This window comes from Dermacentor andersoni, chromosome 2 (assembly GCF_023375885.2).
Source record: "Dermacentor andersoni chromosome 2, qqDerAnde1_hic_scaffold, whole genome shotgun sequence".
Taxonomy (NCBI): domain Eukaryota; kingdom Metazoa; phylum Arthropoda; class Arachnida; order Ixodida; family Ixodidae; genus Dermacentor; species Dermacentor andersoni.
Genome location: NC_092815.1, coordinates 69384835 through 69398748, shown reverse-complemented (window position 1 = coordinate 69398748; position 13914 = coordinate 69384835). Strand labels below are relative to the sequence as shown.

Here is a 13914-nt window from a genome sequence, read left to right as displayed (position 1 = left end):
GGTGCAGCCGGTGACTTGTGCACACCCTGCATGTACCACTGCATCAAAGGTGAATGCATAGCTCTCACCATCTAGTAGCTGCATGTGGAAGTACACAACGCGCGAAGATTCTCTGATGCACGCGCACGGCATTGGGGCACTGAACACAATTGCTTCTTTGTAGGATATATTTTTTTAAACACAAATTTTGGGCTGCCAAGTTCAGGGAGCGGCCCTTACATGAGCCTATATGGTAGAACATCTAGAACAACCATATTGACTGCATGTGAATTCTCTATTTTTTCCCGCTGCTCTTGTGTTCTGCAAGTTTTTGCAGTCAGAAATATACTCCTCGTAATATCCACAATGGCTGATAAGCCATTTTGGAGACTCCTGTAGAAACGAAGTGCCACACTTCCACCTTGTGATCCTTTATGTATGAAATTATTGCAAAGCATAGCAGAATTGTGAACCTTAATCTTTTAAACCAATGTTGTCCTACAATGATAGTATCACAATATTAACCAAATCTGAACACCAGAACTTATAACCCACACCCACTAACTTAGCACAGTTAGCAGTTTCAGCATCCCCCAGTACCCCACAGCTGCTACCCTTTCCAATGGAAACTTAGCATAATGCAGGCATGTGCTCTGGCACAAAACACAAGTAGTATAGATGTTTCCTCCTTACAGTTTCTCGAGAATGCTGCCATCAGATCACTGAGAATGCTTCAATACTACATTCGGTCTAATAGGAAAGTACGTTTTTTGACCGTTTTCTCATTTATGTTAATGAACAGTGACTTTCTGCAAATTTGTCTCCGAGCAATACAAACCACACAGTTATATTGCTAGCTGGTTTACACCAAGTGACAGTGAAACTAAAGACAACAAGCTAGCCATAATAAATTTATGATCAAGTGACACATGCACAGAAATACATTATTATAATCATCGCGTGACAAAAGAACTGCAAGCAACAGTGACCTTAGCTGGCCTTTCCACAAGTGAGAGTAACATGAGCCTTAGATTTGAATTTTCAGTCCCTGAATAAGCAGAATACTGGATGATCTGCGACAAAGCAAAATGATAATTGCAAAACTGCAGGCAGAACTGGAAATGCTCTTACATAAGGATGCATTGCATGATAAATTAAATTGATGCTTACTTTCGCCTTGGGCCAAGATGTTGCACAACTGCTTGTTGCGAAGCTTCACCACCTTCAGCTCGGCCTTAGAATAAAGGGGCAGATGATTATGTGTTAGTTCACAAACCATAGGTAGACTTACAAGAGCAATGTGCGACCTCAACCTTGTACATCGTACTATTTTTGCACAGCTTATGCCCTACTTACACGGGCAGCTTAACCACGGTTTAAACTTAACTAGGGTTAACTTGCTCAACCGTGGTTAACGCGAACCGTAGTCCGCCAGAGTTACACGGGCTATCCCGATCACGGTTAACGGTCTGATGACGAGTCACGTGATCTCTTGCATATGGACTTCATTTTGAATCATTTTCTTCAACATTTGATTACAGTGGTATAAAGATGTTATTTGTCAGTAAAACAATTGCCATATTTGAGAGTTTTAACGTTTAAGACTGCATTTTGCACGTGTACGTTATTAATTTTCGATACTCCTGCTCTCAGTTGCGAGCATGCCTGGTGGGCATACAAGTATATAAAAAGTCAGAATTAAGGGTCATAAATGGGTAAATATAAAATTAAATTAAGTCCACCCAATGAAAAGGTAAAAAAAATATTAATGAACAAATGAATGTTTCAACTAACAAACATTGGTTACATAATTAAAGGGAGTAAACTTTATGCGAATGCACTTTGGAACTATATGATTGCATTTACAAAAAAAAAGAAAAGGAAAAGGAAGAAAAGGCAGTGCTTTCAGGTGTTAATGTCTGTACACTGCGATTTCACGTTGCACAAATTATCACAAAAATGTACATGTTAGAAATACTGAAGTTATAAGTTTAAAAGCAGCGCCATCAAGCTGGACAAGAAAGTGAGACGCACACAAACACACAGTGTTTGTGTTTGTCTCACTTGTTCAGTTTGATTGCGCAGTTCTTAAATTTTGAAATTTCTGCGTAGCCATCATCTCTGTGCACAGGCATGCGTTTAGACTACTTGAGTGCAGAGCGGCCAGATTATCTTCCCAAATGCGTACAGTGCCTCAGTTGTCACATCAGGCCAAATGATATGCTTTTTGGAAGCTATCTTGGAAGCGCCGGCGCTGCACTCGGGAGAAGTACCGTCTGCCGTTTTGCCCATTCCCGAAACGTCGGTTACACTAAACCGAGGTTGCTAAGCTCGGTTGGCGGTCAACCGCGGTTAGCGATCTAATCACTATTTCCCCTGCCGTGTAACCGCACTAACCCTATTTAGTGATAACCGCGGTTACGTTAACCGCGGTTAAGGTCACCTGTGTAACAGGGGTATTACACTGAAAAATTTAACAGGAGGGCATAAATGTTCATACTTCTGATAAATATTCTTACTTCTGGGAGGGAGGGCCTGCGGACCATTTGTTACACGCTTCACCGCATGTTGTAGTTTAGAAACACATTCTCAATCAACAGCCATGGAAAATGGCTGTAATGGCAACAAAGCTATCGCCTTATTATTATATTTTTCAACTTGCACGAAGCAGCAGCTACACCCTAGCAACACTGGTGGCATTTTATTACAAAAAGCTTCATTCTTTAAATGTGCAATTTCTGGCTTACATGTATGCCTTTGACAACCTGAGACTTGTTTCCACAGCCGCACATATACTGCAGTGACCCTAAAAGGGTGAATGGCAGTCATAACTGTCTAATTTATCATGACACTTATTTTTTGGCAGCACTCAGCACAACACTTCCAGCATCCAAGCAATGGTGCATCATGAGCATGCTTCAAAACTTGTTTGTGAGGAAGTCTTCGGAATTCGGTATGACTCCAAAAACAAGCTCTGCTTGTTGCACTGCTTTGTTTTTGATAAAAAAAAGCTGAGTAGTGGTTTCCACTGGTCCCAAGCAGCCTGTTCGGATGCTTTCGCAACAACAGCCAACGTGTCGGCAAATGCTTCAACATAATCACATGCTTCCACATAATCTGCCGCCGCTGATTATGTGGCCGCCACCTCCGCCCCTGAAAGCAGGGGATCGGATCTGCCGGATTGGGACACTACGACAGAAATGCAGCAACAAGAAACACAGTGGGCGTGGGGCGATCGCCTAACCACGTTCAGAGACCTCACCCAACAACTACAGACTCGAAAGACGCACATTCCCGCCATTGCAGGATAAATTGAACAGGAACGAGGCCGTTACTTTACGCTTGCTCCAGACACATACCTACCCTAGCCCCGCTATCTTACACCACTACTATCCGCATTTGTATCTAACAGACGCGTGTAAAACTTGCGGAAAGAGAGCAACGGTGCGACACATGCTCTGGGAATGTGCCGGCAACAACGGTAATCAAAACAGCTCCGTTCACGACGCGTCCATAATCGCGGCCGTTGCCAGAGTATGGGAAGGCTCGAGCTCGCTTCTTCCCGACGACGCCCCGAATGCGGGAGCCGCCAGGGACCTTCTCCGTAGGCGTCGCCGCCGCTGGGAGGCGGCTCTTAAAAGTTCAGAGCTGGCAGACCAGCTCTGGGCCGTCCAGCAAGCCGAAGATGCCGCCCGAGTCCAAGGGCTTTGAGCCGCCACCTGAGGCCACCACAACAAAAACTGCCGGACTGTTCTTTAATAAAGTTTCTTCTTCTTTTTCTTCTTTCTGACCTCGGCATCATGCATTTTTTGGAACTCTATGATCTTTCCGTTTCGAGCTTTTCTCTAGGTAAAAAGAAATGTCAACCAAGGCCTCATCAACCTTTACAAGGAGACATGAAGCTCCTTTTTGGGCGGCCAAGTTGATGAGAGGGCACGAGCAACCAACCCCTCTCAAACCCGGTTGAGCCTCTCTCAATACAGTAGAAACACTGTTTTTCTTGCCGATCATGACATTGGCATTGACCGAACACATAGCCAACAAGTTTCCAACAGGCAAATTCCGAGACTTCGTCTTGTCCAGAAGCAGATTTGCAATTTTGTGACCCGTCGCTTCCCCTTGGATTGTCCTGAGGCAAAGAAGGCGGCTTTCGACTACTCGTTTCTTTAATGAAATATGTCGCAACAATAGGGCAAAGCTGCGTATCCCTATTGTTACTGCCACCCACAGCGATCGAAAATACTTGCTATTTTAGGGCATCCAGCAAAGGAGTCTCCGCGTTGGCGGCCATTTCCCGAACAATTGATGTCGTCTTTATTCGTCCACAGGCGTAGCGTTTCGCTTCTTCGCACTTGGAGAACATCTTCCGGAAAAGCGGACCGGCATGATCGCTGACACTCAGCGGGATGTTGTGTTTAACTAAAAACACCGTGAAGAGGCATTCTGCACGAATCACACCAAGGTCGTTGTCACTGTGTACAAAACTTGCTAGGCTTTGCTGGCTGTCCGCGGCTCGCACATATCCCTGATGCTTTTTCAAAGCGATGTAGACCTTGATGTCAGACTTGCCGCCATGCGAGATGCTCACATCACAGGCACACGTGATGCAGAATCCGAACTTGTCCCTTTTCTCTGATGGCATGAAACACGGAAATTCTGCCGTGTGCGATTTCAAAAACACTTGGAAGTACTGTAGAGGCTTCGAGCCCGCCATTGCACTGAGAAGCCGCTACAGGCCAGAGTCGAACTGTGTCCAACGCAGCCGCTAGTAGCACAAGAGGCAAGACCAACACTGCAGTGACTGAAGCTGACTGAAGTCCAAACCCGCGCGTCCGCGCGATCAAAGGCAACAGCATGGCAACAGGTTTGCAGAGGCGCTAGAGGCAATATTGGCACTATCGAGCTTTGGATATGGATTCATGACTCCCTTAGCAGACGACAGAAGTCACTACAACTTTGCAGCTCCTTATGATGATATCACGCATACGCATTGCCCTCTTGTGGTGGCGCAAGGTACCAGGGTGTAGTTTTATTACATTATCCCATTTCTTTTTTTCCACAAATAAAATGTTTTCCGTAAAATTTCAATTCATAAAATTGTAAGACTGCTCGAAATTCGTACATTTTACGGAAAATTCGGAAGAGTTGGCAGGTATGCATTCAGGTCCGTGGGCAACTCTGCACAATATGTACTAAGCTTGTGTGTTAGCAGAAAGTGGTGAGCTGAATTTTTACAGAACAGCCCCAGAGAGAGAGAGAGAGAGAGAGAGAGAGAGAGAGAGAAGGCAGCCATCATAAACAAATGTGAAAAGGAAGTGGAAGGCGTCACCAAATACTTACAGCCAGGGCTTCAATATGCTTCTTAAGTGCAGTTATCTGCTGGTCCTTTTTCTCCAGTTCATCCTGGAACTGCAACGTTCTGGCTTGCTCTGCTAAGAAAGGCTGGGGAAAAAGAAGTGCCAAAGTTTAAGATGTCAACTGTTCATTGCACTACAGCTTTCACCGAGTTGAACTTCATCATAACGAAGCCACATCCGACACGAAAGTACCTTCTTTATATCTGCTGTAGCTAAGCATACACCCCACATAGGTGGGGGGAAAAAGCCAGCAGTACCCATCTATGATGGTTGTCTAAGTTACATGACAGCATACGTATGACACACGCTTACTAAAACTCCCTTACATCATTGTTCACTTTATTTGTTGCGCCCAAGGCAGCCATTACGAGACAGTGCAAGCAAAGTACAATACATACAATTTGGTTCCCTTTGTTCGCACGGTTCGCAGGCCCGAGTTCAATTTATTGCAGGTGACTAAATTTTCACAATTTCTTTTTTTACGCGGTCTGTGAAAAAGAAACACAAGCACGATGCTTCATACAAGCCAGCAAAGAGTTTTCTGCAAACTTTGATGCCCATCAGTGCCTTTCCATGCTGATACATGGCACAGGAAAAACAATAAATTACATACACAAACTTTGCATTGTTCTCAACATACAACAGTGCATCCAGAATGTGCAATTTCACATGCGCATCTAGCATATGCAATTTCAAGTTGCTTCTGCTCAGAACAGCTACCAACCAATACCGAGGAGGTTCAAGCTAAGCAACTATGGCCATTAGCCTAGCTTGTTTGTGTGATCTCGTAGCATACTACCAGCTAATGACTTTCCACAAATTTTTATCACAGGCATAATGCTTAGGCCACTACGTCAGCAGTTAGCAAACGAAGCTGCCATTTGGTTCCAAGTTGACGTGACAATTTTGTTCACGACAATCATGCAGATCCCATCTGAAACATTGAGTGGCGCATCGTGCAACATCCAAAATTTGGTTAGCCGCTATACACTGGTTCTAGTGGTCAATGATGGAATCGTGCTGGTCCAGAGTATTGGCTGTCAGAAAACCCATCCAGCAAGAGTATCATTTTCGCTAGAAGAATACATATTGAGTCATGCGAACACGAAAAATTGCTTCACTATAATCGGATCTTGCAGTTTCTGTATCCTTATAGCAGCAACAATACCCACTAAAGTAATGTGTGGCCAATGAAATTTTTAGTTTGTCAAGGTTTGTTAGATTTAGTTTGTTATAACTGTGTTGGCTATATAGGGTGCCCATGTAATTCGAGCCAAACTTGAAAAATATGCAGGCACCATGTGGCTGGATGGAACCAAAGTAGTATTGTCTGCCGTCGCTTGGAGATACTCATTATTTTTTGCATTCTACCTGATTACTTAATTAGCCTTAATTACTCAACTTCTCAAATATTATGATTAGATGAAAAATGTAAATTAGAAAATTGTGGAGCAACATGAAAATCTCCAGATACAGCTTTCTGTTGCTCAATACGTGCCACATAAAAGTGCTTTTCCAAGCATATAAGAAACATGCGAATACACGCAAAGTGCCTTGAGGGGCCAGTTGCACGGCAATATTACTTACTATGGATTGATTCTGGCCACCAGGGGATGTTTAATAAGCCCCCAGTGCAGGGGACAAAAGTGCTTTTGCATTTCGTCCCCATCGAAAGGCGGCTACCGCGACCAGGGTTTGATCTCGCAACCTCATGCTTGGCAGTACAACACCATGGCCGCTAAGCCACCGTGGTGAGTTTCAGGGCTTTGAGGCGATCCTCGTAGACTGGTATTGAGCTTGCAACCACCAAAAAGACTGGAGTAGTGGATGCATGTTACCCAGCGCTGAACAACCTTGAGTTTGCCAGTGAGGTGAGTTTGGTATGGAGACTGCGGCAAAGGTATGTTCTGTTTAGCTCAAGAGAGGAAATATTAGCACTTATAGAAGCAGAAAAGAGGCCGTTCCGCCGAATGCTTGCCTTACTTTTGCCTAGTCATCTTCTCTTCTCATTTCCCGTACTGGCTTGTGCACTTCATCCTTTGCACTCAGTCGCGCGGCACGTTTTGAGCACGGCTTGGAACTTGACATGCAACAACTTGGCAACAACTTCAGCAAAATAAGTGTGGATAGAAACCTTGGTCAAATAGTCCAGGGTGGTGGTGGTGGTGGTGGTAGTGATAAACGTTATAGTCCAGGGAAGCCAGGTTGTCATTGGTGAGCCATATAACACAAACGGCTTTTTGTGCGGGCTACATTGAGTGTTGCATTCTTGTTGCAGTTGGGAAAGCAGCGCAGAGCATCCTGGGCATCGTACATCGGCTGGTCGCACTGACAGGCCATGCAAACAGTGAGGCCGCTTCCCCGGCCGTCGCATGCCTCTTCGCAGCATTGCCGCCGATGAACAACTGCTGGCCAACATGGTCGAGTTGCCCGAGCTGAACAAGATGTCACGTGCTGCTAAGCTGTCGATACCCAAAGGTGGAGCAGAGGGCATTTTCTGGTCAGAAGCTAGGATGTTGATCAAAGACTACATGTCTATTGGTAAGGTGGGGGCGTCAACTTTCCCTTGTTAGAAGCAGGGGACAGCTGCGTCTGCCCCGAAGAAGCCTGTTGTATTTTACACCTCTTATAGGAAAACTTGGGCTGCATGGACAGGTCTTTGATAGTAATGACCTTAGCCGTGTTGTGTGCACTGGCTTTATTCTGCAAGAAATTGCTCAGCAGAGGGTGAATATGTGCATGTGGCCAATGACTGCACTGAACTCCAAGGATGTGGCTCTGCTGAAACAGGACATATCTCCTTGTGTATCTTGTCAACTTCACCATCGCAAGAAAGAGAAGCAGACAAGAGGCCATTCCGCTGAATGCATGCTTTATTTCTGCCTTGCCACCCTCTTTTCCTTTCTCACTGATCACGATGCCTTGTGCACTTCATCCTTTCAAGCACGTATGCTGTATACGTTGCTGTGGAAGTGTTAATTCATTAATTAAGCAAATGGATTCTGTGAAGAAGCATTAGGAACTTGGTTTTGAGTTAATCTTCTCGCTGACTACAGTTTATAGTGTCACAGCAAGAAACATTTTAGTTGAAGCTGAAGGGATTTGGACAGTTTAAGCATACTGACTACACATTTAAAGCCCTATTGACATATTTTCCCTTTCCCCACACATGCACTCACACCATCCGCTCTTTCAGTAAACGAAAAAAGAGATGAAAGGCCAATTACAGTTACATTGACTCAGTATGTGCTGCTGCTCAAGCAGCCATTGAAGCAGTAGGGGCATACGTGGCTGCATGCGTGGGTCTTATGTGATGCAGGTCCTCTTCCATTGCACATGGTACGCATATTTCAAACAAGTCATTTTATTGCGCTGCTTAAGTACAAGGACACACAGACTCAAACATGACAGTGCTGCGTCATGTTTCCATCAGTGCACTTGAGTGCTGCACGAGGGATTCATAACTAACTAGCCCATAAGAAGTCTGCACTGAAAAAAGTGAGTGAAGGAGTATCGTGAACTTGTACTGAACTAGATTTCACATGTCGAATCAAGAGTGCACTGTCAGTTGAAATGGACGGCATGACTGAAGATGTACCTCCTATTGTTCAGGTACTAGTGTCTTGATTTCGAAAGTTACTTTTGCAGCTGAAAAGAGAGCAGAGGTAGCCAATTTAACTTGAGTCACCCGAGACCACATCAATCACACGCACCCTTAAAAAAGAAAAATTTTAAAAATAATAAAAATAAAGAAAGAAAAACCGCACCGTAGATCACTGCACGAAATTCCTCTGATTGGTGAACGCCGGCGACACATCGCACAATATTTTAGCAACAGTAGTAAGCAAAATCTCAGCACATCGCGACTTGTCAGCCCGTTCATGACCAACTCATTTAACGCATTTGATGCACAGGCGCGTGTCAATGCATTCCAGTTGTTGGGCTTAATGGAGGGGGTCAGCCGTGCTTTTGTGATGTCTATGTCACGCCCATTTTGACACTCGTCGAGATTCTAAGGAACCGAGGGGTCATCGTGGAGCACCTGACCAAGAGGACCAACATAGCAGGGTTCTAGAACAGGATTGTGCATGCCATGCTTGTGCATCGGGCATGCGTTTGCATCTTCGTTTGCAGCCGGCACCATGGTGTCGGCTGAGAACGCCAACCATAGCGTCCTCGCACTGTGGCGTAGGGCGAGTTTAGTCCGTTGTAAGTGAATAGTTCAGTGAAGACATTCAGAAGGTCGAAGCTGGCAGCAGTGCAGTGAATGGGTTACACACGGCGTCTTTGCCTGAAAAGAGTGGAGGAGGCTAGTGCATGTGTACCAGGTGAGGAACAGAGATCACTGCTGCAGCTCCGTCGTTCTTGCTGGCTTGTAGAGCCACGGCGTAGTGTGGGCTTGAACGTTCTGCGAATGGAGGCGGTAGATGGTACAGCTCGTACCCTGGGAATGCAGCTTTGCATCATGTGATGGAAGGCACACTTGGCACTGCAATAACACACCTTTGTCATTCATGGTGGTGTCAACGAGCTTTGAGCAAGGCGTGTCGAGGTGGCATTATGAGGAAGAGGATGAGGTTTTGGTAGATGAACGGCGGCTAGGACCTGAGGAGTCTTGTACTGTGTGATCAACATCAAAAAGAGGGCAGTACACGTAGCACCGTAGAAGTTCAGCCCAATCTACCATAGCTCATTGTATGGATGCGGGCCAGGCGATGGAACACTGAGGTGGAGTTGAAGCTCAAGTGGCAGGATGTAGAGGAGTAGATTGTACTTGAACTCCTGGGTCGTGATGTTGTTAAGCTTGAGAGCTGTCTCAAACTGCGCAAACCACGCACCAATGCAGCGTGACTGGAACAGTGGTAGCGGTGGGCTTAACTGGGGCTCCGGCCAGTTAGCCATGGCAGTGTGTCGCTCAGTGAAAGGCGCATTCTCCCAGGTTACTACTGTAAGGAACCGAGAGGTCGCCAAGGAGCGGCCAACTATGAGGACCAGCATAGTGTGCTTCTAGAACAGGACTGCACATGCTTTGCTTGTGCATGGAGGACGTGTTGCCCATCTTTATTTTTCTCTTCTTTTGTAGCCAGCACCAGCTCAGAGCACTGACCATTGTCCCCTTCCAGCCTTGCAGCGTTGGTGGACACTACAAGATCACGGTAGTCAAGACATCGAGAGCTCACAAGGTGCAAAGAGCACACAACGCCCCTATGGAGCGGACGCTGGACTAGTGGCGAACTGCACTGGAGTCACGCGGCGGGTACAGCCAGTCGGAGACTCCAGAACTACCTTCAATCATTTGCTTTTTGTATGCTTGTTTCCATATGGAGGAGATAGTTGAAGCGGCAAATTTGATGGAGAAATGCACTCTCCTACAAGACCAAGATGGCGGTGCTCAGTTGCGCTGTTCTGGAGATAGTGTGGCTTGAAAACACTGTTCTTTCGTGATTTCAAAGCAAATTTTTGCCACCTTGGCTGCTACAACAAATGTTTAGGGTGCTTCTACATGGTCTTAGCTATTATATTTCGGAATCAGATAGAAAAATGGATATAGAAACTGAAAATGTTATCTAAAAAAATCAAATTTTGGGCCATTTATAGCGTTTCAAAAGCCACGTCTCCCCTTGAGGGGTCCTGAACCACTCCTCAGGCTTGGTGAAAAAATAGTCCACGGACAGCACATGCATCTCAGCCAAATTTTGCAGTTGTGCGAAGAGCGTGGAAGTCGCAAGCAGAACGTCCCTTTCTTTCAAACACTTTGTTTTGAACAAAAGCCTCCTCCTCACTCTCTTCTGGATGCTTTATTTTGTAATATTGTTACGTAGGAAGACGCAGACGAAAAGCTATGTACAAATATATTTACAAGGAAAATACGCTGCGCTTGGCCAAGAGGCAACAGCCCGCGCTAGCTTCTAATCGTCGTCGTCGTCTTCACACTGCTGGCCTTTCGTGATCGCGCATATTGTGCCGTAGCACTACCCCCGGCTGCAAAAGCGCCGTCCCGGAGCGACTAAAGATCGGACTCGGAAGCAGTGTAGTAGGCCTTGAGCCTACTGACGTGTACGACATCACTAGATGCCACAGGAGAGGACGAGGTTGAGGCCACAGGAGCAATTTCGTAAGTCACAGGCGTCACCTGGCGCAGCACGCGGTAGGGCCCTGTGTATCGCGAAAGGAGCTTCTCTGAAAGTCCGACGTGACGAGAGGGCGACCACAGGAGCACGAGCGCACCAGGTGAAAACTGTACGTCACGATGGCGGGCGTTGTACTGACACTGCTGAGTGGTCTGTGAGGCCGTCAGTCGAGCACGGGCAAGCTGGCGTGCATGGTCAGCGAGGGCGATGGCGTCGCGCGCATACTCGCTTGTTGAGACCGCAGCAGGAGGAAGTGCCGTGTCTAGGGGCAAGGTAGGTTCGCGACCGTACAGTAGATAAAAGGGAGAAAATCCGGCGGTGTCGTGCCGGGAAGAATTGTACGCAAATGTTACGTAAGGAAGGGCAATGTCCCAGTCGTGGTGGTCCTTGGAAACGTACTTGGCCAGCATATCGGTAAGAGTACGGTTTAACCGCTCTGTCAGGCCATTGGTTTGAGGATGGTATGAAGTAGTCAGTTTGTGTTGAATGGAGCAGGAACGCACAATGTCAGCGATAACTTTCGAGAGGAAGTTTCGACCACGGTCAGTCAGCAGCTGTCGCGGGGCGCCATGAAGCAAGATAATGTCACGCAAGAGAAAGTCCGCGACGTCAGTGGCGCAGCTGGTAGGGAGAGCCCGAGTGATAGCGTATCGGGTGGCGTAATCAGTCGCGACGGCTACCCATTTGTTCCCAGAAGATGACGTGGGAAAGGGACCGAGCAGGTCTAATCCAACACGAAAGAACGGTTCCACAGGGACGGTGATCGGCTGGAGATGACCGGCAGGTAGCACCTGAGGTGTCTTCCGACGCTGGCAGGGATCACAGGCAGCAACATAGCGTCGAACGGAGCGAGCGAGACCAGGCCAATAGAAGCGGCGGCGGACGCGGTCGTACGTGCGGGTTACCCCAAGATGTCCTGAAGTGGGTGCGTCATGCATCTCAAAGAGCACAGTCTGTCGTAGCTGTTTTGGCACGACAAGAAGAAGGTCAGAGCCGTCAGGGAGGAAGTTCCTTCGATACAGAATGCCACCCTGGAGGACATATCGGCGAACGGATGCGTCGGTAGGTGTAGAGCGCAGACGCTCGATAAGTGCTCGCAGCGATAGGTCTCGGTACTGCTCATCGGCGATGTTACCGAAGGCAGAGACAGAGAAAATGCCGTTGGCGCTACTACTGTCGGCGTCGTCAGGCTCGTCGACCGGGTAGCGAGACAGGCAGTCAGCGTCCTTGTGTAGTCGGCCAGATTTATAGGTGACAGTATACGAATATTCTTGGAGGCGTAAGGCCCAGCGACCAAGTCTTCCTGTAGGATCTTTCAGTGAGCATAACCAGCAAAGCGCGTGATGGTCTGTGACAACGGAAAAGGATCGGCCATATAAGTATGGGCGGAATTTCGCAACCGCCCAAACTAGGGCCAGACACTCACGCTCAGTGATGGAATAGTTGCGCTCCGCGGGTGAGAGGAGCCTGCTGGCGTAAGCGATAACACGGTCGTGGCCACGCTGGCGTTGTGCCAGTACTGCTCCAATTCCGTGACCGCTGGCATCAGTACGGACTTCGGTAGGCGCAGAAGGATCGAAATGGGCCAAAACGGGAGGCGTTGTGAGAATGTCGATTAGATGAGAGAATGCAGAGGCCTCGTTATCGCCCCACTGGAAAGGAGCGTCTTTTTTCAAAAGGTCGGTTAGTGGTCGTGCTATGGCGGCGAAATTTCTCACGAAACGGCGGAAGTACGAACAAAGGCCGATGAAGCTGCGCACATCCTTGACACACTTCGGAACAGGGAAGTGCGTAACAGCATGGATCTTGCCTGGGTCCGGTTGCACTCCGTTCGCGTCAACGAGATGTCCAAGGACGGTAATCTGGCGACGGCCGAATTGGCACTTCGATGCGTTGAGTTGCAGACCGGCTCGCCGAAAAACGTCCAGGACTGCTGAGAGGCGCTCGAGGTGCGTAGCGAACGTTGGGGAGAATACGATAACGTCGTCCAAGTAGCACAGGCACGTGGACCATTTGAAACCGTGAAGAAGGGAGTCCATCATGCGTTCAAAAGTGGCAGGGGCGTTACATAGACCGAACGGCATCACTTTGAATTGATAAAGACTGTCGGGTGTGACAAAAGCAGTCTTCTCGCGGTCGAGATCGTCCACGGCAATCTGCCAGTAGCCGGAGCGAAGGTCAATAGAAGAGAAATAGCGAGCACCGTGGAGGCAGTCAAGGGCGTCATCAATCCGAGGTAGGGGATACACGTCCTTTTTGGTAACCCTGTTAAGGTGCCGATAATCCACGCAAAAGCGCCATGAGCCATCCTTCTTTTTGACCAGTACTACAGGTGACGCCCATGGACTATATGATGGTTCAATAATGTTCTTGGCAAGCATTTTGCGAACTTCTGCGTGAATAATTTGACGCTCAGCTGGTGACACTCGATACGGGCGGCGATGAAT

General features: G+C 47.3%; 1 protein-coding gene across 2 annotated transcripts in view; it reads right to left on the bottom strand.

Annotated features, from left to right (window-relative positions):
* Positions 1–13914, bottom strand: part of LOC126541906 (G kinase-anchoring protein 1-like) — a 67088-nt gene that overhangs the window by 14498 nt on the left and 38676 nt on the right. For both annotated transcript variants that reach the window (XM_050188870.3, XM_055077002.2), the window contains exons 8-9: positions 5320–5421; positions 1150–1213 (exon numbers count right to left, since the gene is read on the bottom strand). In XM_050188870.3, coding sequence (XP_050044827.2) covers positions 1150–1213; positions 5320–5421 — 166 coding nt within the window. The remainder of the gene's footprint in view (positions 1–1149; positions 1214–5319; positions 5422–13914) is intronic.